The following is a 25,051-nucleotide window of genomic DNA, read 5'->3' as shown; positions in this document are numbered from 1 at the left end:
TTGGCTACTAAATTCCCATGTTACTTCTATTTCTGCTTCATTTTTACACTTTCAGTTGGGGGGGAGATTGCTTTTCCATCAGTGGTGCTTCCTCTGGTTTGAATGGCTAAACAATTTGTCTTCCAGAGGTGCCAAATGAAAATGTTGAAGTTGTAATTATGTTCTTCCAAAAAGTTTTATCAAATCTCCCATCTAAAATCTATAAGTTAGTTCTGTAAGAACTGAATGTGTTATTTTCTTGAAGAGAGATGAAACCTTAAAACATGGGTGAATATATATATATATTTTTTTTGCATACTGGGAGGAATAAGATATCAGTTCATAATGATTTGTTAAACATCTCTCTCGCCCCTGCATTGCTCACGTTCTCTGGTTGATCTTAGATTTTGAAGCTTCTGTTTGTTTTATGCAGATGGCTTCTACTTATGTGACTTAACTAACTTGAACTCTTGATAACCCTGCTTTCTCTCTTGCATTTTAGTGCAAAAGATGATATTGATATTGATGCCCTTGCTGCTGAGATAGAAGGTGCAGGAGCTGCAAAAGAGCAAGAGCCTCAGAAATCTAAAGGCAAAAAGAAAAAAGAGAAGAAAAAACAGGATTTTGAGTAAATATTTTTGCTATCGGTCTTATTTTATTCCATTATACACAAACTCAGTTACTTAAGTCCCATAACTTCTTTCTTATTTTAGTGAAGATGATATCCTGAAGGAGCTGGAAGAACTGTCACTAGAGACACAAGGGGAGAAAGCTGACAGAGAACCTTCTACAGGAAAGGTGAACGATATGAGGGAGGTGGGCTATGTAGTAAGAAATAGTTGGAATACCATTCACAACTGTCCCAGAAAAGTTCTTATGCTGCAGTATAGTTGGAGGACCTAAGTGAAACTTAGCAGTTTGTATATTATCTTTAATTATACTTGATCATGCTTTCATACTAAATGTCAGCTATGAARGATTTTACCAGAAGCCATGTCTGCATGCAGATGATTATCCCAAACAGAATAAATTTTAATTGTGGGCTTTGTAGTACACTAGTAGAAAAACTGTATACTGCTTTTCAAACTTTGTCTTCAGTAAGAGAAGATTTTCTTGAGATCTGGATGCTGTGTCTCAGAACGTACTGCATATCGTTCTTCATGACTGATTATATAATTGTTTATTACCAGGCTGAAAATGACAATGAAGAAATCAGCTTATTGAAACAAGACAGAAAAAGGAAAGGAAAGAGTAAAAAAAACAATCTTGAAAATGACTATGACAGTGAGGAAGGGGAAGATAAAGATACAAAATCTAAAAAAACTCAGAAAGCAAAACAAGAAATGCTTTCTGGCAGTGATGATGATGATCATGAGATGCTGCTTAAGAAAAACAAAGGGAGAACTCAAAAGTCAAATAAAAAGCAGGACCTGTCAGAAGAAGATGAAACTAACATTAAAAAAAGCAAAGAACGTGTGGGGGCAGTGTCTACAGGGGAGAGTGGTGATGAATCGGATGAGGTCTCCCAACCTAGAAAAGGACAAAAGAAAAACCAAAAACCAAAGCCCACTCCTGCTGCTGAAAGTGGGGATGAGGAAGAAGAGCCTTCGTTCAAAGTAAAAACAGTGGCTCAGAAGAAGGCAGAAAAAAAGGAGCGTGAAAGGAAGAAACGTGAGGAAGAAAAAGCCAAACTGAGGAAACAGAAAGAGAAGGAAGAATTAGAAGCTGGTAAAGAACCAGCAAAACTGAAGGAAGCGCCAAGGAAAGCTGAAGAGAAGGCTTCCTCTGAAGCCTCTGCCCCTGTGGAAAAGGGAGAGATTCCTGCAGCAACAGAAGGTTGGTAACACAGTTTAATACCCTTAATTTAAACACTTTTTTTAATAAGGAGGCCAAAGAGTTGGCAGGCAATGAGGTTGACTTGCTGCTTTCTTGTAAGTCAGGAACACTAGATGTTTGATAACCTCTTCTGCCTTTTTACATTGACTAACATGTGGCCATTTTTCTTGGCCTGTAGTTTGTTCAGGTACGTGGGGAGAGAAGAGCCAGATGGTGAGTTTTCATTACAACATATAGTTCTGTAATCCAAACATAATTTTTTCACTCCCCAGTTATTCCTAGACACCTGTTACATGAACACTTCAGGCCCTGTCCTTGTAATTTGAGAGACAGATTTATTTTTTTCCATCTGAAGTGCTTACGTATTAGTCAAAGTTTCTTATATTTGGAATTTTATATAGTACTTGAAACGTTAACTGTATTTGGAGTCTCTAAAATTTCTGGTGTCTTTGAATATGCCTCTTTCATCTGCAGCTGATGACAATGAGGGGGACAAAAAGAAAAAAGATAAGAAGAAAAAGAAAGGTGAGAAAGAAGAAAGAGAAAAAGAGAAGAAAAAGGGTCCTAGTAAAGCCACAGTTAAAGCTATGCAAGAAGCCTTGGCTAAAATGAAAGAGGAGGAGGAAAGGGCAAAAAGAGAGGAAGAAGAACGCATAAGACGACTGGAGGAACTAGAAGCTAAACGCAAAGAGGAGGTACCGTATATCTTATTCTGAGGATAGAAGGAGGGAGATGGTAATCTTAACCTCCACCTCTGCTGGCTCAGTTGCAAGATTATTACTTGATATGTCTCTTATCAGTAGAATATATAATCTTGTCAGTTTTTGATTGTGTAAAGCACAGTTTAAAATCTCTACATGGTTTCTTTGGTAACCTTTTTCCAGGAAAGATTAGAACAAGAGAGGAAAGAAAGAAAGAAACAGAAAGAAAAAGAGAGGAAAGAACGTTTGAAGAAGGAGGGAAAACTTTTAACAAAAGCTCAACGAGAAGCCAGAGCCAGAGCAGAGGCTACTCTTAAACTCCTCCAAGCTCAGGGTAAGTAGTAATGTAAACAACGGTTTGTACCCCTTACTGCTCTTCACATTTGGATTTTGCTACCTGGGGGTAGGAGGGCAAATACTGAGTAACTCCATGTGTAAATCTGTCAAGAAAGGCAGAGTGGCCCTCTTTTTGTTAGTAGCTCTAAATGTATGTATATTTTCATTTTACATCTTAAATATCCAACTGGTTAATATATTCCACTTACAGTTTTAAGATGTTAATTAAACCAGTCTCTTGACTGCTCAGTCCCAAAGGCCAGGAAGAGCAGATGAGCTGTGCAGCTGACCTGGGAAGGCCAGTGATCTGGATCCTCTTGGATTAATTCATGTGGTCACTTAAGCAAGATCATTGTTTTGCCTCAAGTTAGCTAGTCCATAGGAGCTGCATATCTTCCTGCATTTGCTTTGGGAAAAGAGTACAGAAGCTGTCCTGCTTTTCAGTCAGATAACTGCTTCTCCCTTGCAGTGAAGTAAATGTATGCATATGCTGCCCTGTATCTGATACATTGTAAGCCCATGTCCTAATTAGTTTCTGGTAACTTGTCTATGCGGCTAAGGAAAGAAGTGAATTCCAGAGGTTGAATATCCTCATTTTTATATTTGGAGAGAACCACTGTCTCATTTTGCTGAAGGCAGAGGAAAGAAAGAAGGAATTTCTGTAGCTGGTGCAGTGTTTGGAACTCTCTAAGAACTATACTAAGGCTCTTATTTCTCTGCAATTGCTGTTGCAGTTTAGAATCCTATTTCTGTGCTGCCACAACTCAATTTCTGTCAAAATCTCAGTAAATTAAACTACCTAAAGGAATTTTGAGTGTTTTAGAAAGTACTGGAGTAATTAAATGATGGATTTGTTGTTGCACCAAACTTCTGTTTTTAATTGAATCCCTTCCAGTTTGGCAGCGATATTTTTCTGGTGAGGTGAAAATAAAGGTGGTGACTTCAAACTGTCATTATTTTAGTACCTAAAACAAGTCCATGTAGTTTTAAAAATACAGCATTTATAGCAAAAGGCAAAATGTTATCTACTAACTAAACTTTTAAGAAGAGATGTCTCTTATCTGCTCCAAATTGTCTGAAATTAGGTCAATTGGCAGACTGTTTTAAAATGTATTCTAGCATAGAAGATTTTCAATTGACATATGCTTGGTAAACTTGAGGGGTGTGTGTGTTCATGAAAGCCTATTTAAATACATGATGGAAATTTTCAAACCTGCAGTTCTGTGGTCTGACTTTTTTCCATTTAGTGATAGGACTTCTTTATGTGAGAGCATTCAGAGAACTTGAACTACTTAACATCACTCAAGTTCTGTAACTTTTGAAAATTGGACTCAGGTTTTTGTCAGCTAGAAAATGCATTGAACCTACTTTCCACTCTTTCTTTCTACTCTTTCACCTTGCAAGTCTGGAAAATGTCTTGTTTAAACCAAACCTTATGTTTAGCAAGTAATCACCTGGATTTTTTCCTAATTTTTGCAGGTGTTGAAGTGCCATCCAAAGACTCTGTGCCAAAGAAGAGGCCAATATATGAAGATAAAAAGAAAAAGAAACAGCAGCAGCAGGAAAATAAAGAAGGTGTGGTTTGCATATGGTGATACTTAACAAATTAGTCACAGTTCAGGAAATGTTTGTAGAATAAATCAACTAATCCTAAACTAATTGCATGTCAGGGTGCCTGAGTTCCTTTGTCTCCCCACCCCCGCCATGCAAGTGCTGATGTATTAAGATCACAGAGATGTTTTGAAGACTGCTTGTTTAATCCTTTGTTTTACAATATACTTGACCATTATATTTTTTCTAATCTAGTTTGTCTTTAGAACTTTTGTATAGAATGTCACAATATTAAGAATGTGAGGTTGGATGTTTTATATGCTTAAGTAGAATAAATACAACAAAGTGTAAATAACAATGACTTGTTATTAAGTCTAAGCTGACACCCCAGGATGAAAGGGGATTGATGCCAGTTTTAGTATTTAAGTTGGAGAGAGGTGTTTTGCTTGTGTTCTTGTGCATAAAAATAATAGTTTTCAGCTTCCAGGACCACAAGTAACTTTTTAATTAATAAAAAAAAAAAAAAAAAAACCAACACCAAACTTAAGCTAAAACTTAAAACTAAAAAACTAAACTTAAATTTTAACATACTAGTTAGACACAGATTGGATGGTTTTAATGTGCCAGAATCTTTTGACTCTTGTGCTTCATGGTTTTCTTGTGGTGATATTGTGGCTTTTTTTCCAATATTTTATTCATTGCTTTAAAAAAAATTACTTGAATCAGTATTTTTTGTTTAGCTGTTAAAGAAATCCCAGAATCTTGTGTTCAAAAGTAATGGTAATCTTTTAGCCATTAATTGACTGATTATCCTCTACATCTATTTAAAGTGTGGTGGTTATTTGAGAAATATTTGGCCTTCCAAGCAGTTAACTGTGTTTTAGCTCAGTAAATGGGCGTTTGTTTAGTTTTGGCAGGTTTGGTTAGTTTTCTCATAACAGTACAACTTAAAAATAGACATATAGCTTAATATTTAATTTCTAACTAGGTTGGTTTCAACTTTGAGGGAATGTAGCTGTTAATTTGCTTTTTTGCAATTTCAGAAACTGAGGTAACTTCCCCAGTTGAAGATGCTGTAGAACTAGAAACACCAGTAAAAGAAGAGACTCCTCTTCCAGTAGAACCAGGTAAGTAGTAATGTTGTTAAACTTAAAACATGTAATAAGGCTGTTGTGTCGTGGTACAGCATGGCAAGTATTTCTTTGACAGCCTGTATCTGGTTGAATGGGGCTGAGTGGCCATCCTTTGTCAAGGCAGTTGCTTTTTTTTTTNNNTTGCATGCAATAAAAAAGCATGAAGCTTTGGAATGTGAGATCGTAAAGGTCCCATATTCTGGGTATGCTCTAGTTTTCAATTAGCTCAGGCAATCATGTCATTTAAGCGCATTCAGTGCCTTATGATCAGCTCCCTTCACTTCTCATTTGCTTTCTAGAAGTCTGTTTTCTCAGCTGTGAGAGGCAGCACATTCCCCCTGCCCCCTTTTGGTATTATTACTGCAGTCTTCACAGTGATTGTGTTCTTGATTCCAAGTGTTTTGTTTTCGCGAGTGCCGAATGCAGTGGATATTGATTGGCTTGTGAAACTAAGGCTTTTCAGCCTGGTGTGTGACACTTGCTCTCGTTATTGTCTATACGCAGTACTTGTGTTGGCAAAATAGCATCCTACTGGACTTCTGCTTCCTCAGCCACCAGACTCCATTTCAATTTTTACCTTTGTTCTTAAGCTAGTCAAGTACTGACAAAGCTTCCAGCTTTGTGAAAATATGCTGAATATGTATGCCAATTCTAGCTTGATTTCTCTTTTGAAGGAGCAGTTCTATTGCCATGAAGGAGAAGGGTTCTCTGGCAGAACACTAGTTCTCAGTTAATGTTCTAGCAGTCTGGTATTTATTCCTTCTGTTGGTTTCAAATAGCTGCAATTTCATGACTTTCCATCTACTGCACCACATATATTGTTTAATGCCTCTTTTGGAGAGGACTGAAAGTTTACTTTTTCCACTCATCTCTTAAGAACTGCAGTCTCTTCAGATGTCTGGCTGAGTTTCTGAGGGAATGAATATTTTAATGCTTCTGGAATTCATGGTGTTGTATAATTATGTTAAGGCACCTGCAGTCTTAAAACAGCACACTTTAATTTTATTTAGTAGGAAAACAGTAAAGTATCTTTAATCCTGTAACCAAACTCTTTTACTGTTTCTTTGTTTGTTACACATGACTAACTGTTAACTGGGCAGCTCCTTTCAAGGCACATGATTTTGGTAGAGATTTATGTGGTATTTATTAAGCAGATGCTTATAAGTTATGCAGACAGGAACTGGATCTATAGTAGTTTAGCTATGTCTTCCAAAAATAAGTTTTGCTAGGCAAAGGTGCTAGAGTTATAAGACTTTGTGGAGAGAAGTGAAGATTATTTCTTAAGTATGCAGCATTAGTGAAGACTGCTGACTTTTTTCCTGCTTAGCTGTCAGGAGTTTTTTTTATTTAGGAAGATTGGAGATAATTTGTAGAATTATGGTAGGAGCAAGCTTAAAAGTTGCAATTGTGGGTATGTCAAAGGAAGGGGCATCTAAACTTTGTTTGTTGGGCTGTTCTTTTTTTATTTATTTAATTTTATTTTGGATTTTTCAGTTTCAGAAGAAAAGGAGGAAGAAGAAGAAACAGAAGATGCAGGTTTGGATGACTGGGAAGCTATGGTTAGTGATGAAGACAGAGAGAAAGGTGGGCATGTAAATACCAAGTGGATGCCTTTTTTGATTAATAGGTTTCTTTTGGGCTGAGTTTTTTTTTTTTCTGGAGAAAACAATATTGTGTTATAATTTTCCCCCTTTGCTCAGTTACATGAATGATGAAGCAAGAGTGATAGGCAATAGATATAAGCACCTTGCCTCCCTAAAGGAAAAGCTTTCAGAAACTATTTAGATACGAATCAAGAGGACTCTTCAGAAGCATTCATATGTGTACTTATTGCCTAAAATAAGTCACTTGGATTTTGTTGTTGTTGTTTTTTTGTTTTACAGGAGTAAAATTCCCCTCTAGACGTGCTTAAACCATCTCTAGGAGTTTAGGGAAACCTTTTACCCTGTACTGCATTTCTCCAGTAACCATTTCCAAGCCTTAACAGTTTTACTATGCAAATTTTGCGACCTCTAGAAGAATACCTTTTGAAACAAGTTCCAAAATAAGCGAGGGACTGAGACAGTGTGAAAGATAGTATGCATATGTTACAGCAAGCTCTAGATATCTTATCCCCTTCTGTTAGAAGGGAGGRAGGAAGAAAGGAAGAAATTACCAGAACGTTCATGTCCCTGAGCATAACAGCTGTACTGGGCATGCTAAAGCCCATATTCTGTCTCCAGCTAACAGCAATGCGTACAGAAGAGTTAGAGCTTGGCAAGCATGTAGGGATGACGTCTCAGATACGTTCTTCTAGTGGTGGAGTAAGCAGTGCTGCTGTTAATCTTCCTGAAGGGGAGTCGGTTACTGTACTTAGTCCTTCCATGATCTATCTTCATTATTTCTCAAGATCAAAAACTAATTTTGAAGTATTCTGACTTGCTCAGCCCCACACTTTTAGCACCTGTGCTTTCATGTTTGGTATTCTATATATGTCCCTCAGTCTGCATTATATTTCAGCACAGGTGRGTGTTTCTGAGGTGCTGGGTGGTTTTACCTTGACTAGTAAGGACTGCTCATCTTCTTGAAAGTCTGTTTTAGTCTGTTGCCACTGTCCTGGGGAAAATGTCACATCCCCCGCATGCCACTGGCTGATCAGATTTGAATGGTCTGCCAATGCAATCCAGAAAAAGAACCTTCTTGGGATTTAGACTTAGTGTATTACTAAGCTGACAGACTTCCAGTATAGCAAGGGAAGATAACTAAGAGCAGCATGCCTCCTAACAACTCTGTAAGGAGCAATGCATAGCTTCAAAGAGTGTTCATTAAGTTGTTTCTGTGATTTCACAAGTACAAGAAATGGGAAGCTTTCAAAGAAAGAAAATTACTTTTTGATTAATTATTTTTGTCTACTGAATAATTCTTCTGGAAGATATAAATCTTCTCTAAAATGTTCAAGAAAACCTTAAGATGAGGCTCTTAAAGATGTAGAAGTGACTGTAAGAATCGGAAGTTTGAATTCTTACTTTTTGTCTTTAAATGTGCTTTCATGATCTGAAATTCACTGAATCCATACTCTGAATTTGGAGCGTTGCTTCTATGCTTAAGTGTGTTAGTGAATTCATCCCTTAATAAAGTGCACCGTGTTTTAAAGGACATCATTTTATTTTTCTGGATATTTGAAAATGACCAATCATATCCTTATTCCCTCCTTTCCCCAAACTTGCTCTGCTTGCACAGATTCTAAACACTTAAGTCAGCAGCTCTAGACAGGACAAACTTGATGTAGAAAGTTGAAAAATTCTCTTGCATAGTACTTCTTCAGTGGAACCTGATCTCATTCCTCAGTCTTATGTAGTGGACTCTTGGGTTTTTTGTTTTGTTGCCCCCTCCTGACAAGTCTGAATTCAATAGAGGTATTTTTACTTTAGATTTTATTTATTTTCTTTGCTAGAGAGCAAACCCGTGCACGTTGAAGTCAAAGAACAAAATGAAGAGGACGAGGAGGAGGAKGAGGAGGAAGAGGATGAGGAGGAAGAAGAGGAGGAGAGTGAAGAATTTGAAGATGGAGAAAGTGAAGGGAGTGATGATGAGGATGAAAAGACTTCAGATGAGAGAGAGGCAGATTCCCAAGCTATTGGAAAACAATCTATGGAGAAAAAACCTAGCAAGGAGGTCAGCTCCGATTCAGAGTATGACTCTGATGATGACCGCACTAAGGAAGAGCGCGCCTATGACAAAGCTAAACGGAGAATTGAGGTATTACGAATCAGCTTATTTGGGGAATTTTCTTGCCTTGTATAAGAAACACTTTCAATCTTCAGTTCAGAGAAAGGCCTTTTGTCAAAATGGTGTCTGTGTCATGACTAGTATTTAGACAGGTCCAGAAGATGGTCTTTTTCCTTATTTAACCCCCCTTTTTTTTTTCTGAGTCTAAAGTATTTCACTTTAGAGGACTTGATTGCAAAGAATGTGTACTTAAGTGTCATTTCCTCAAAAGAGTTGTACCCTTTATAGATATTTTAATTTTAAAAATACCTATCTAAATTGTTCAATTTCTTTTGTGGTTGCTAACTTTCTCTTTTCTGGCCCAAGATGCCGTTTCAGAATGCGCCATTAAAACTACTTGTTAGTGGATATAATAACTTAGCCTACTAGGTTGTAACAAAGAAGTTCCCTTTTCAGCTGCTAGCTATGAGGTTTTTGTTGATTTCCAATTACCTTTGCTTGAATTACCTTGAAAATTTAAGTCCCCAAATTAACTCTGTTCTGCATATATAATCAGGTCAAGAGGTGAGCTTTTATTTGGTTTATATTTACCAATTTTTAAATCTATTTTACTAGAAGCGGCGAGCTGAAAATAGCAAGAATGTGAACACTGAAAAGCTCAGAGCACCAGTTATCTGTGTCCTGGGGCATGTAGACACAGGCAAGACCAAAATTTTAGATAAGGTAAGATGCAGAATGTAGAAGTCTCCTTGCATCTTTTTTTGTCCATGCTTATGCAATTTTTCTTGAAAATAGTGTCCCCTGACATGACTATAAATAAATAGTCTCTTACATGCAAGTATTCCTGTTGTCTTTGAGTTCAGCTCTTTATGCTCTCTGTGTTGTCTTTAGCTCCGCCATACTCATGTACAGGACAGTGAAGCTGGTGGTATCACTCAGCAGATTGGTGCGACTAATGTTCCCCTTGAAGCTATTAATGAGCAAACTAAGATGGTGAAAAATGTAAGTTATAGCACTTCAAATACTGTTTTAAAAAATTAAAAATATAAACTAGTTACTACTTAGGCCTTGTAAGATTTGCTGGCAAAGGTAGATGTCTTTCCCTTATCTCAATATTGGACTTAATTTGTGGGTGTGGGCTTTTAGTTTTTTAATTCCTCTCTCTTTTTTCCCCTCCTATCTAAAGGGGAGGTTCTCCTTTTTGGTTTTAATTAAAGTATGTGGCTGATGCTGGTTTCAATTAATGCATTGCTGTTTCTTCAGCAAAATACACAAATGCTGTTTACCCCATTCTGGACAGTGCACTTATGGACTGCTTATTTTTCAATGCTTTAGTTGTAAATTGAGACTTTTGAAACTTAGTAAGTGAGTATTTATTCTATTAAAATTCCCTCTCTTAAAGAAACATCTTAGCTTTTAACTGTGTGTACTGAAATTGGGCCTATTTGAGGATGATGAATTTTATTGTGATACAGAAATAGTAATTGTTGTGTATTGCTTGTTTTAGATACTATATACTGTATCTGCTTGCAACAACTGACCAAAAACCTTAGCAGTGATGGTTATTTTCAAGGGACAGGAATATTACTTGTAACTTAAAAATTTCGTAATTACAAAACTAGTCAGTCAGCTGCTGAGGAAATGTTTAATGAGGGAAGTTTGCCCAGAACATTGGCTGTTACTGAGTATTATGATGAGGCTGCAGCAACAGCTCTCCTAAAACCTAAACGGAAAACTGTGTTCCTCTCAATTCTGTAGTGCATTTCTTAAGATTTTACTCAGTTTCTTAAAACTGCAAGATCAGTGGAGAGGAGTAAATGTTCAAGACAGGTATGATAAATCTCACTAGCCTGAACTGGTTTTTCTTCTATAGACTACCTTGTCTTACAAACCTTCTTAGCTAAGTGTATGGCTACCTGATATCCAGGGGATGTGCTGCATCATATTAGTGTTTCATGTTTTGGACTGAAATGAGCTTTGACTGATTTGGCTAATGGAAGGTGCCAGCTCTGCTTAAAATATGTATCTGTATCTTTGAAGTGAGTGTTGTCACTAAGGCTCAGAGCTCTGAAGGTTTTTTTCCTTGTGTAATCTTTCCAAGATGGTTAATATTTGGAAATGTTAGTTTGACAGAGAGAACATAAAAATTCCGGGAATGCTGATAATTGACACTCCAGGACATGAGTCTTTCAGGTAATATTCATTCTTACAATATTGTTCTCTTCAGAAATGRTGATTAAAGTGTCTACGTATGTTTTAACAAAGTACTTAGGTCTTTGCCTAATCCACTGTGTTTCTTCTTGCTTAATAAAAACGAAAGTAGAGGAGTAAGTGGATTTGCTTGCTTTGCAGGTGCTTTTTGTATCTGGTTAACTGCTGGCCTGTAACTTTTCTGTCTTCATGTCAATTGAGTCATGAATATTTGAAAAAACATATAAAAGTAACTTTATTTCTGAGTAGTTAGTGTGAGAGAAAAGACAGAAGCAGAAAGCTAGCTGGAAGAGAAAAGGTGAGAATCTCAGAGGACATTATAAGTATGCTGGTTTAAAAAATTAAAGCTTCTATCTTAGCCTCCAGTTCACAGTGTCCCAGTTAAGGTTATGGAGTTCATAGGCTGCAAGTTATAGCAAAAGTCAGCTGCTTCCTAGCAGCGTTCATATGCTGTCTACAAACACCAATGACATGCAAACAAGCCACTAAATCAACTTTTAAGTTTAAACCATAATATGTATGTGTATTTACTGAGGTAGTGTTCTGGTGGAATACCCAAACAAAAGTTAAGGAGGCTTTGATGTGACATTCTTAAAAATAAGCCTCTAAAAGCATTGAAATGACAAGTCTTAGGGCACCTGTTAATGTGCTATCAGTTTCTTGGCATCTTATTGCTGATAGCTCTTCATCTTCTAGCTAGCTTTTGTTATGCACCACAGATGTCTGATGATCTTGAAGTGTTTATGTAGTACTGCATAATAATCTGTCTCATTCAGATTTGGTACTCCTGTATTTCACTGAAATCTTATCATTCTTACTCAGAACAAATCAGAATGTATCTTAGATTGTAAAAAATATGTAATAATATGAAAACTATTTGGAGACTAGCATCCTCTTATTTTTGCCTACAAATACTCAAATGTATTCTGTTAAATGGAATTTAACTTACAGTGTGACTTGGGTATTTTATTGGTATGTAGTTCTCTATATTTTTGTGTGAGAAATAACTACTTGATCAGTTTTTGCTTTTTGTTGGTMAGTACGAGTTTAACACTGTTTATTTGGTGTTTCTTAATGTTTTGTTGCTGCATGACAATTTTTTTCTCTTAATGCCACAGCAATCTAAGAAATAGAGGAAGCTCGCTTTGTGATATTGCTATTCTTGTAGTTGACATCATGCATGGTTTGGAGCCACAGACAATTGAATCAATAAACCTGTTGAAATCTAAGAAATGCCCCTTTATAGTAGCTCTCAACAAGGTAAGATAGCTTTTCAGACATATCTAATAGTATGTTTGGCATTTGACTACTTTCTGTTTCTTCCATGAACTCAAACTGTTTGTATAGTTTGAAGCAGTGGTTCTTGGATTTTTGGATTCTTTCTGTTGCATTTTTGATACCTCTGCCCAATAATTATATAGCTTTATGGGAGTTTTGCAGAACAATCTAACAGATCTCCCATGAATTTTTACTGATAATTTTTTATCTTATGACTTGATTATATGGTTCACACTTCTGTAAGTTGTATCAATTTTTTTTTTCTTAGAGCTACTTGGATGGATTTGTGTGGAGCTGTGTTTTCTTTTTATAAAATTGAAAGACAAGCTTCACTTAAAATCGTTACTGTATTTTAGTTAGTGATACTTGTTGGTTTGTGGATTGAAGACAGGCTGGTTTTTAGGCTTATGTCACATTAATGTATTTATTACTATCGATCATTGGAAGTATTTCAGGCTCTGCAGTATTAGATGGTAGAGTTAGTTATTTTTCAGCCTTGGTGTTTATGCATGAGAAATTGTAGTGGCAGAGCTGTTTGTTTTGTCATGACTTGCATGAATTGTATTAAGGAAACTACTTTTGTCCAGTGACTCTGGACGTCACCTGATGTGTTGGCAGACAACTTATAACAGGATATTCATGTGTAGTGTAAAAACTGCAGCACGCTTTCAAAAATGAAATAAGCATTAAGACTGAAGATGTTGGAACTGAGAAAACCATTATCTTGTTACTGAAAATATCTACTTTTTAAAAAGCTATTGGATGGAGAGTTGTTAAGGCTTACAGTGACCCTAGGATTAAATAGCCAAAAGTTTTTGCTTTTCACGTTACAGTTTTGTCACGTGTCTAGGTCTTGATCTGTTTTCTAAGTATATAGTCTTGAGCTATAGAGCAAATGTAAACTTGTATTATATAAGGCTTAGAAAATATTGTGGTTGTAATGAGCACGGAGTTGTGATGTTTAACTTGTGTGTTAGTTTAGATATGTGTGTATCGTGGTACAGTGAAGCCTGTGAATGTTATGGAAGCTTGCTAACTAGGAATTTAGATTAAGTCAATATAGTTTCTTGGACTAAGTCTGACCTGCTTTGAAAACTTATTTAGTGATGTCTCTCTAAAGCATGCAGTTGTGTGTATTTTGAACAACCCCTTTGTGTTCCCTTCTCTGTAGCAGCATAGCATAGTGTTTCCCCACTTGAGCGGGGGGGTTGGACTAGATGATCTCCAGAGGTCCCTTCCAACCTCAACCATTCTGTGATTCTGTGATTCGAAACATTCCGAATTCTCACCAGCAAGCTTTATAAGATTTTTAAAAATAGCGCTATCTCTTTTCAGGAAAAAACAAAAACCTCTCATCTTTGTGTATGTGGAATTATGCATGAATCTTTCTTCTGAATTTGTTTTATCTTAAACTCGAGGTAATGAATGTACATAAGCTGTTTTCATATGAACCTAGATTAATACAGGTAGAATTTTTAAAACCTGAAATCGTATTGCTCATGAAATACTGTCCAACATTGGGTAAATATATAGACAGAAAAATATTGCAGTTAAATAAAGAGATTTAATTCGACTACTGGAGCAAAAGGGTAGCCAGCTCTGGTTGGTTAAGTATTTCTCACAAATGAGTGGTATAAGCCTAAAGATGCCCTTCAGAAAGTGTATAAGATGACCTATTGTGTTTTCAAGATTGATAGGTTATATGACTGGAAAAAAAGTCCAGATACAGATGTAGCTGTCACTTTAAAGAAGCAGAAGAAGAATACAAAAGATGAATTTGAAGAACGTGCAAAAGCTATCATAGTGGAATTCGCAAAACAGGTAAGCTGGAATATTCAAGCTTGTTCTGTTAACAAAAGCATTACTGAAGGTAATTTTTAGAAACCTGTTTCACAAAACAACCCACAGTATCAAAAGAACTGTAGCATCTTTTCTGACACATCAGCATTTACTTCTCATAAACCAAACTTTTTTCTGTTGTTAAACTCTGCTCTTTTTCAACTGCTCTATCCATGGAGCACTAGTTTGGGGAAAAGTAACAGCTAATTGCTGTGCATGGTCAAGGGAGTCACAAATAGCAGATCAAGCTTTCTGTCCCTGTTCTTCCCCTCTTTGGGAATTGCCTGAGAGGAACCCATCTGTCTCTTGTTCCCTTGGACATTGGCAGGGCATGAATCGCATCAATTCTGGGAACTTCTGTTGGTGACGTACAATGCTGTCCAGAAGTTAAATGTAATAATTATTTTGTAGAGTTATCCCATACTGGTTCCAAGTGTGGGTTGAGGCTGCATGTTCCATAGCGTATTGTTGGTAACAATGGCTTTTTTTTTTTTTAATTGGAATTTAAAAAATGCAATCATAATTGGCTGGGACTGAACATTACTGTTAATACTGATTATTTTTATTTTTATTTTTATTTTTTTATCCCCCCCCCCGGAACTATTGATCCTGATTCTAGGGCTTGAACGCTGCCTTGTTTTATGAGAATAAGGATCCCCGCACTTTTGTTTCTCTTGTACCTACCTCTGCTCACACAGGAGATGGCATGGGAAGTCTGATAGCTCTTCTTGTTGAACTAACGCAAACTATGCTGACCAAGAGACTGGCTGAGTGTCAAGAGCTGAGAGCTCAGGTCATGGAGGTAATTCAGTAGCTGCTCTTTGAAATTCATTTAGAAATTTCTCCCTCCCCCTTGCTTCTTGGTTAAAGAGGTATGTTTAAAGTGGTTAAAGGAGTACCTTTTTTTCCTTTCATTCAGGTTAAAGCACTGCCTGGTATGGGCACAACCATAGATGTTATTTTGATTAATGGACGTTTGAAAGAAGGAGACACCATTATTGTTCCTGGAGTAGAAGGTCCTATAGTAACTCAGATCAGAGGTCTTCTGTTACCTCCTCCTATGAAGGAGCTCCGAGTCAAGGTATGGAAACTGGATGGTGTATTGACAGTTAGAGGAAACTTAGAACTAGAAAAATCATGTTTTAATACTACTGAAAATGTAGTAGACTCCAGATATAGTAGCAGTATCTAAAGATGAGCTAAAAGGGAATACAGTGTACATCTATAGTGCGTGGGGTTTTTGTGTGTGTGTGTGTGCGTGCGCCTGTGCATGCATATATTTATTGGTGTGTCTGTTATAGTAGTGGCAAAGAAGAAGATCAAGGAGTTCCCCTGCAGCAAGGATTAAGATGTGTCCATTTTAATGATAAAGGATTCAGGCATGTGGCTTGGTGTGGAAGGCAAATGGAAATTTAAGATGAGAATCTAAGAGTGTACTAGTATGGTGATTTTCGACTTAAAATATTATCTGTAAAAAGTGTTGTTTTTTTCTTTCTTTTTTTTTTTAATAGCAGAAAGCATTTAAACTTAGATTTGAGAAGACTGAACAAGTGAGTTTCTAGGAGTAGTTGGTGAGAGGAGATGCAGAATCTACAGCCCTCTCATTTTTGAGTTGTTTGAGGTTTTGCTGTCCTAGTCCTTAACAGGATTGTGTCATCAAGGGAGAAACACTGAATTTGAAATCCTTTCTGTATTGCTTTTTGTGAATGAAGAGGACAGTCGCAGAAACTAAAGGCTATAAGCTAATATATATAATTTGAAAAAATCACTTTGGAGAAGCATGTCCTTGTGGGCAGCTGTAGTCCTTAGCATTAAATCTAGTCCCTTCCTGCAAACTTTTATATTCTTGTAACATAATACTAGTAATTGCTGGGGCCTGGGTTGACCTTGGCATTTGTTCATCTGCCATGGTGAACTCTTGCTGTGAGGCCATCATGGCCTCAAAGGTGTGTATGGGTGCCTTACTGAGGGGGAGGTGGAATCTGAACAAGARCTTCTTGGCCTAGGTTAAATAGGAGGACAAGAGCCACTTTTTCCAACTGGATTTATGGCAGCCCAATAATACAGCCGAGGGACAGGACAGCTTGAAGGATTTAAGTYGGATTTCCTGCTCTGGAGTGCAGCTTTACAGTCATGACTTGATAATTGCTAGAAAGTGGAAAAGGGAATATTGACATTGATCCACAGGTTAAGACCTCTCCTTTGTTGGAATCTGTTGAATATATTCTGTTTACTGTGAGGTGCGAATTGAAAACATTTCTGTTTGCTTCACTTCGTTTAAAGCAGACGATAAAAACTTGTGTGTGGGACTGTTTTGGTGTGTTATGAGACTGCACTTTTTGGGGGGACTTAATCTGTAATCTGTTCAGTCAGCAATATCTTCAGGTGAGTTTCTGTGCTTTGGGAGGTGGGGTGTAAGCTACCAGCAGTGGGATGAAGGATGCTCAGTCGGGGAACCTTTAATTGGGGAGTGATCTAGGGAGCTGGGTTTTTTGAAGCAGGGGATTGAGGGTACATTTCAGTTCAGCCTGTCCATGGCAAAGTGTCATCCTTGAAGTAAGACAGATTGTGGTGTGGAGGGCTTGAGGAAAGAGGCTTACAGGAATGAAATCCTTATGGAGGGAGGAAGCTGCCTTGCACTTTCAAGGAAAGGATGAGGCATTCTCCAAAACAAGGGAAAAAAAACAAACCAGAAAATTGTTTAAACATTGATTTGAAGGTCTTCAAAAATATCTGTCTTCTGTGATGCTGTAGAGGACCTTGAGGGACCTTTGAAGTTCCCCCAGGCTGGGGAGGAAAATCTGTAGCGYGCCTGGGAAACTGCAGATGCGGCTATGTCGGGAAGGTACCTGAGAAGGTTCGATGGAGGGCCTTGGGCAGGGGGAGGAGGCAGCTCCTCCTGCACAGAGCCTCGGGCTCTCTCACTTGAGTCTCAGTAGTGACTTCTTCAGGCAAGCTGTCAGCCTCTTTCCCTTGTTTCTATATAGGGCTGGATTTTGTGCTTTAGTGAGCAGCTGCCTGTATCACTACTTGCTGTTTTCTACTATGTCGTCCTTTTTGACTGCCTCCTCCGTCCCTGCCCCCCCCCCCCAAAAAAAAAAAAAAGCAGCCTCTGGGGGGAGAGGAGAGGAGGTGAGCATGCAGACTGAAACATGCGTGTTCAGGAATAACAAGCAGAGAAAACCACTGAAGGCAGATGGGAGCTGCTGGGCTTCACTGTCAAGCTGTCTGCCATGCTTGCTGGGGACAAGTTTAACTACTCAGTACAACTTTATTTTGCTGTGTAGCATCTGTGTGAACACTTAGCTGGTGTTTTTTTTCTTCTTTTCAGAACCAGTATGAAAAGCACAAAGAGGTTGTTGCTGCTCAAGGTGTGAAGATTCTTGGGAAAGATTTGGAAAAAACATTGGCTGGTTTGCCGTTACTTGTAGCTTATAAAGAGGATGAAGTCCCAGTGCTCAAGGTGAGGTGTTCCTTAGCGTATAGCACTCCAGTCGGATCTATGGGGACGGCTAATGTTGAAATAAGACACTTAAGCTGAGGATGATAAAGTTCATTCAAATGGTGAGAGTTCAGTATGCAAATAATCTGCTTATTTCAGGTTTAAAAACTGTGAAAATAACATGCTGTAGCTTTGTGTCCATATGAAATGTAGTGTGGTGACACTTTTGGTATCTTGATTCTTAGCTTATTCCTGACATCTTATTGGAGTGTATCTGCTTATGGAGAATGCAGTTTTGAATATATGTTAATTATTGATTTGGTATTTGTAGTGATTGATATATTTTAATGAAATCATTTTGGGCCAATATATGTTAGTGGAGTTCTTCAAACTATCAGAATTGGAAAAACTAATTTAAGACTTTACATGTTAAATTTCTTTTGTGACTTACAGTATCAGAATGACATAAGAAAGAATGCAGCTGTCTTGTATCAAAATTCAGATTAGATGCTCCTGTTTGCCAAAGTCAAAATGTTAGTTTAAAAAGAAAAAAAAGTGTCATTATGAACATTACTGAATCAGTGTTAGTTCCCTTTTAAGCACGCAGCTGAATTGTCTACTTGCCTTTTTCTCTAAAGGAAGATTAATCTTTCTTTCAAGTCCCCCAAGCACAGGCTTTGCCTGGGTGCGTGTGTGTATGTATGTGAAATGTACTAGCAGCAGGCATTTGAGTGTGTTAAGTAAAGGCGAACATTGATTCATCTGTCAGAAGAAAAGACTGAGTGTTTGGATTTTTAAGAGGCATAGACTGAAATAGATTTCTAACTTTTCTGAAAGCAGCAAGATAGCCTTGTTGCTCTTGTACCTTTTGCTTTGTACTCGGGCACTGCAGCGTAAAAGGCTTTTGGAATCCTCTGCAGCTAACAATTTTGGGAGTCTCTGCTCTTATTGTTGCGCTTCAGTCAGGCAACCAAAGATACTGCCACACACTGTGTTTTGCTTGTATTCAGTCAGCCTCACTGGTAAACTTGCTGTGCTGGAAAGAGCAGTTTGTAGTCTGCGGAGAAATGTTACTAACTTCAAGATGGGCATCTGCTTTGTGTTATGTGATCACCTTCTTGCAAAATCCTCAGGTAGTTTGGTTCAGTAGAGGCTTTTCTAATGTCAGAAACAAGCAGCAGTGTATCACAGGGCTACACAGGTACCGACTTACAGAATTGCAGTGTAGTTCTTATCAGTATGGCTATCACTTTTGTCTCAACAGCTTATGAACAGAACAATTTTGTACTTTGCTGTAGCATAATAACAACAGAACTAAAATTTGCTTTCCTTTCTAAAGGATGAACTAATACATGAACTGAAGCAAACACTGAATGCAATCAAATTAGAAGAGAAAGGTGTTTATGTCCAGGCTTCTACTTTAGGCTCTTTAGAAGCTTTACTTGAATTTCTTAAAACATCAGAAGTGCCAGTAAGTACTTTATGCTGTATCTAATAATGATCTTACTTTTAGTTTATAGCTGTTTCCTTTTAACTCAGAATGATTAGTGACTGATTGATATGGTTTTCCTCTTCAACAGTATGCAGGAATTAACATAGGTCCTGTCCATAAAAAAGATGTTATGAAAGCATCAGTTATGCTGGAGCATGACCCTCAGTAAGTTACTTCTTTGCTATGTTGATAAATGCATAGTAGACTCCCTTAGCTCAAGTTTTATGGTCTGTCTAATAAATTGTTTGACTTCTTTTTACGTGCAGATATGCAGTAATTCTGGCATTTGATGTAAGGATTGAGCGTGATGCACAGGAAATGGCTGATAGCTTAGGAGTTCGGATTTTTAGTGCTGAAATAATTTATCACTTATTTGATGCCTTCACAAAATACAGACAAGACTACAAAAAACAGAAACAAGAGGAGTTCAAGTAAGTATGAGTCATCCTCATTCGGGTGCTTCCCAAATTACCTCTCTTAATTGTTTTATTACTAAATGAAATTGCATTTAACTTCATGCTTCCATATTTTTATTTAGCATGCAGTTCTGATGGGGAGGGAGGAAAGGAGGAAGAGGATAGGACAATAAACTGATAACTGCCAGAAATTGTGTAGTCCCAGTCTAATTGTTGCCATCAAAGGTTAGGTTTATTAGGATATGAGTTGTAAAAAAAAAAAAGAAACCCCCCCAAAAAAACAAACAAAAAAAACTTATAATGTTTAGCTTAAACTATCATAAATATGGAGCGTTCTTATTAAGGTTTGCTTTGTATACTTAGTTTCTCTTCCTACTTTTGACAGATGGGTTAGTCTTGCAGGGATAGGAAAACAAAACTGAAAGTATTTAGGTTCTACTGTTCCATATTTGCATACTATCAGTGTACGGGGCTTAATCCTGACTGCAATAATATGAATATGCTATCATCAAGAACTTACAGGGATCTAAAACTTAATTTATGGAATCCATGTCATTGGTTGGTCCTCAGACAAGTTCTTTTTCCTGATCCCAAATTGAGTTTGTGTTGCTAAGATTAAAAACGAAACAAAAAAACTTGAATTTTGGAGTCACTGAGATGGGTTGTAGCAATAATACTTCTATTCCCATGCTGTTCTGAGGGTATAATTATACTTTAATTACTGCTCCTTTGATTTTGGTCTTAGTTGGCTGCCCAAGCCAGTCAAAATAAAATTCATGCCAGCCATACTTGATGATTATTCCCTATAGTTCTTGAAGATCAAGTATTGACTGAAATTAACAAGATTGAAAAGTGTTTTGCTGCATGATTTCTTCCCCAAGTGACACTACTAGAATAAATGCCCAAGATATGTGTGAGAAAGCAGAACTGTTAATATTGTGTGCATTGTTCCAGTATCTATTTCAAAATGCCTTTTGTCACCTCCCAGGCATATAGCAGTATTTCCTTGCAAGATGAAAATACTCCCTCAGTTTATTTTCAACTCCCGTGACCCAATAGTGATGGGCGTAGTTGTGGAAGCAGGTCAAGTGAAGCAGGGGACTCCCATGTGTGTACCTAGCAAAAATGTAAGTATGAGCCTCTTGCCTATGGCTATTCTGATCTACTGGTAGTTGCTGGGATGCTACACCAGGAGGCATTTGCGTGTGCTTCCCCAGTGTACAGGAGATGAGATTCAGTCTTCGATCAAGTCTCTTTCCCAGGGATTAGCCATCTTAAGATAGGTTTTTCTCTGCTGGAATGCAGTTGTAGCCTCTAGCAGAGGCACAGCCTCAGGAATTCTGCAGCGCTGTACCGAGAAGCATGGCTGGAGAATGGAGGTGTTGGTCAACCTCCCTCCCTCCCTCTGCTGCAATTTTTGTATTGGGATGCAAAGTAATAAGCAAAATTGCTGCTCTTGGTAGCTGATACGGGGGACAGTCAACTCCTGGTATCTTAAAATGTAACAAATTGATATCCTAGATGAACTACAGTTAAGTCGATATTATCGCCCTTTTTAGTATGATACACTTACCTTGCAATATGTGTTGCTGTGCTGCTTTCTGCTCTGACAGTATGTTACTTCATATGAACAAGTTTGTGTATATGAACAGGAATTTAAAGAAGAGTGTGCATGCAGGTTTTGCTTACGTGTATTACAGCTTCTTCACTGTATTACAGTTTGTTGAAATTGGAATAGTTACAAGTATTGAAATAAACCATAAGCCAGTGGATGTTGCAAAAAAAGGCCAAGAAGTATGTGTTAAAATAGAACCTATTCCTGGTGAATCACCTAAAATGTATGGACGACATTTTGAAGCAACAGATATCCTCGTCAGTAAGGTAAAAGCAATCTATATTTTTGCGAGGGGCTTATGACTTAGTGGTAACTTGTTTGCTTGAAGTGGAAATATTGTATGAAGCATGAAAAACTTATACTAAATAATTACAAATGTTGGTTACTCTCTGATAGAAGCTTTTTTCCATGTGTGGCATTATTCAACCTAGTTTCTCCATAAATTTATTTCGAGATTTGCAGTAGTGCTACTTAAGAGAACCAAAGCAATGATACTGCAGCTAAAAATACTTTGCAAATTACTGCACCTGAGAGGGTAAATGGCAAATTAGCTTGTTGCATACCTTTAGTTAGTGCTCAGAGCATCATAGCAGTCCCCCATGGCATTACAGCATGATTGTATTTGTCTAGTTTGAAATTTGTGCAGTAATTAGCAGTACTTCAGTTGCTCAGATTCTGGAACGCAAGGTTCAGACTAGATACGATGCCTTGCTCAGTTTTCTGCTGTCAGAGGCACAGCCATAGCTCTTCACGTTCTTAAAGCTGCTTTATTTTACCATGTAGTAAGACCTGTTCTTCCCACTAAGGGCATGTATCCACATGCCCTGGGGAAGGGGGGCCAGAGCTGCTTTTCGGTTAGAGGTCTAAGACCTGTGACAGTGCTGCGAGGGGGTGGCGGTGATGGTGGGCATTGGGGGAAACGGGAGCTCCCCTCCTGTCACAGGCTCTTGCATCACTGCCCAAGGAGCAAGAGGATCTGTGCTTCTGCAGTCCCTGCAGACCAGGTAAAGGACGTGAGGAGAAATGAACAGAAATGGGTGAGAGATGGGTTATGCAGCAGATCAGTAGTAAAACTGGGATTAGGACTAGCTTTCCTGATGTGCAGACCATTGCCCTTTATTTAGATTAACTGCTTCCAGCACACTGAAAACTACCTTTATTAATACATGTATATGTTTCTGATGGCTTTGTCTTGTGTATCACAGATCAGTCGGCAGTCCATTGATGCTCTGAAGGACTGGTTCAGAGATGAAATGCAGAAGTCTGACTGGCAGCTTATTGTAGAGCTGAAGAAAGTGTTTGAAATCATCTAGATAACTTTTTACAGCAATGGGAAGGCAGGAATAAACTCCCTATTCCTGTTCTAAAAGTCACCAACAAAGTCATATATTGAAGACAGTGTTGGATTTATGTTTAAGAGGAAAATATGTGGATAAAATGTTTTCCATGAGAAACCAAGAAATTTACACTGGTTTGACAGTGGTCAATTTACATGTTCCCACGGTTCCAATGTGCCTGTTCACCTCTCCCACTGCCCTTCCTAATACTGGCTGCTGTTTTAAAGTTTGCCCTTCCTTCTCTTCCACCTTCCTTCCACTTTTTCCTTCCTCCAAAATAAAGTAAAATAAATTGAATTTTTATTACAGAACTAAAGCTCTTTCACTTTTATACTGATGAAATCAGTACTGCAGTATTTGATTAACCAAGCTTCTGCAGACTTTGTGATTCTTGGGACATTTTTGATGTAAGAAGTACTTCTTTATTTATGCATACCTCTTCCCTTGACTCTCTTCTCCAACATTCTTCTGCATTGTGCCTATAGAAATTTTTTTAAATAGAAAATTAGGCAATTGGATATTTCTGTATTTGCTTTGTGTGAAACAATGATGTAAAGCATAGTTGGCCGCCTTTTATTGCTTGTACAGTTCATGAAAGTCGACCTGTAATCATTATAATGCAGAGCTGCAAATAAAGGAGATGGACATAGTAGCCCATTTGTTTTATAGTTTGCTTCAGTAAACAGAGCGTCACTTCATGGGCGGTTACAGAACACAGAAGTGCCAGACTGTGGCTTGCCTCTCGGGGCTTGACAAAGTGATGGAATATGCATTCCAGCAAAAGCATTTTTTCCTCTTGCTTCATTTCCCTTGGAGCACGCCCTGCTCTCAGGTGATTTTGGTGGCTCACATCTTGTTTGTCATGTTCTAGATGTACTGGAGTTGCAGGCCAGGTTTTTAGCAAGTCAGAATTACCGGAGGGTTGCTGCTAGGAGGAGTTTAGATGTGGTGTCTGTTTTCTTTTCAGAGTTGTGGGTAAGTGTGTGCAAAAATGACCGACTGTCTGCAAGTAAGCTGTGACTTTGAATGCTGCATCAAAGCTGTTGAGTCATTTGACATCATGGGACTGAACCAGTGCAGAAGGCATTTGGTTAATGTTGTCTGTGATAACCAAAAGTCAGTCTAATTCCAGTGTTTTCCTCTCCTTCCTTCCCTCTTGGGACCCTGCTTGGGCTGACAGCTTGATGTATCTTTAATCAGGTGGTCTCCTGGTAATTTGAAACTCATGTCTTGAGGAGCCAAACAAATACTTTTGAAAAGCACAAACTGAAACAGAACTGATAATGATCTTTCATGTAACTGAAACTTTTAGCATTTAAAATACTTATTAAAAATTTAACTTGTAATAAGCAGTTGGAGCTGATCAGATTCTTTCTGTCACTCAGATCTTGGTATTCAAAACCCCCCTTTTTTTTAAAAAAATCTGGATTGTATGGACTCTATCACAAATGCTTTATAACTGTGGCCTCCTTTGGCAATGGAGTTTAAACTTACCAAGAAACTTTTGTTAGACTTTAAACATACTGTTGAAAAGGACCTTTTCAGTATGGTTTGTGTGTGGTGCAAATTCACATCACTGGACATGTCAGTGATTTAGAATAGAATGATCTTGAGTGTCAAAGGGAGGAGACTGCATTTAATTGTTATTTTCTTTTGCTAACTATGCAATCATGAAAGCTACACTAATAAAAGGAGTTCTTAAGTTAAGAACAGAGATATCAAATAATGTGGTTGTGCTGTATTCTTGTTTCCTTGAGTATGGAAAGGTGTTCTTTTCTCAGGTAAATATTCCTGGAAGAGGAGCATGCTATTTTTTGCAGGTGCTATGGTGAAACTTGCAAAATACCTTCACTAGAAGGTTTTAAGGAAGAGAGAACTTGAATAAAATATCTGAGGGCTTGAAACAGAGAGCATGAAGGGAGAATGAAGATACCTAATGATAAACAACTGCAGAAACCAGAATTTTACAGACTAATGCTTTTTTGAAATTATTTTTTAGGATTACAAAACTGCATTAGTTGAGGCTAGAAGGGACCTCTGAAATAAATAATTTATTTCCCTCTTCCCCCCACCCCAATCGCCCCCCTTCACTCAAGCAGGGCTACTGAGAACAGGCTGCCCAGAACTGTGTCCCATTGGGTTTTCTGTACCTCCAAGGATGGAGACTCCACAACCTC

General features: G+C 37.9%; 1 protein-coding gene across 1 annotated transcript in view; it reads left to right on the top strand.

The window, feature by feature from the left end:
• EIF5B (eukaryotic translation initiation factor 5B) overlaps window positions 1-23,534 on the top strand; it is a 40,459-nt gene extending 16,925 nt beyond the window's left edge. Inside the window, exons 2-24 of the mRNA XM_026066608.1 lie at window positions 482-607; window positions 693-777; window positions 1,170-1,815; window positions 2,290-2,510; window positions 2,700-2,850; window positions 4,332-4,427; window positions 5,447-5,530; window positions 7,031-7,120; window positions 8,970-9,274; window positions 9,860-9,967; window positions 10,136-10,246; window positions 11,370-11,437; window positions 12,574-12,715; window positions 14,423-14,554; window positions 15,192-15,374; window positions 15,492-15,653; window positions 17,904-18,035; window positions 19,354-19,485; window positions 19,595-19,671; window positions 19,773-19,937; window positions 20,911-21,049; window positions 21,642-21,803; window positions 22,743-23,534. Of these exons, the coding sequence (XP_025922393.1) occupies window positions 482-607; window positions 693-777; window positions 1,170-1,815; window positions 2,290-2,510; window positions 2,700-2,850; window positions 4,332-4,427; window positions 5,447-5,530; window positions 7,031-7,120; window positions 8,970-9,274; window positions 9,860-9,967; window positions 10,136-10,246; window positions 11,370-11,437; window positions 12,574-12,715; window positions 14,423-14,554; window positions 15,192-15,374; window positions 15,492-15,653; window positions 17,904-18,035; window positions 19,354-19,485; window positions 19,595-19,671; window positions 19,773-19,937; window positions 20,911-21,049; window positions 21,642-21,803; window positions 22,743-22,850 (3,625 nt within the window). The 3' untranslated portion in view covers window positions 22,851-23,534. The remainder of the gene's footprint in view (window positions 1-481; window positions 608-692; window positions 778-1,169; window positions 1,816-2,289; window positions 2,511-2,699; window positions 2,851-4,331; window positions 4,428-5,446; window positions 5,531-7,030; window positions 7,121-8,969; window positions 9,275-9,859; window positions 9,968-10,135; window positions 10,247-11,369; window positions 11,438-12,573; window positions 12,716-14,422; window positions 14,555-15,191; window positions 15,375-15,491; window positions 15,654-17,903; window positions 18,036-19,353; window positions 19,486-19,594; window positions 19,672-19,772; window positions 19,938-20,910; window positions 21,050-21,641; window positions 21,804-22,742) is intronic.
• Window positions 23,535-25,051: the final 1,517 nt, after the last annotated feature.

This window comes from Apteryx rowi, unplaced genomic scaffold, assembly GCF_003343035.1.
Source record: "Apteryx rowi isolate R43461 unplaced genomic scaffold, aptRow1 scaffold_103, whole genome shotgun sequence".
NCBI classification, from domain to species: Eukaryota; Metazoa; Chordata; class Aves; order Apterygiformes; family Apterygidae; genus Apteryx; species Apteryx rowi.
This window is presented reverse-complemented; position numbering and strand designations above follow the sequence as displayed.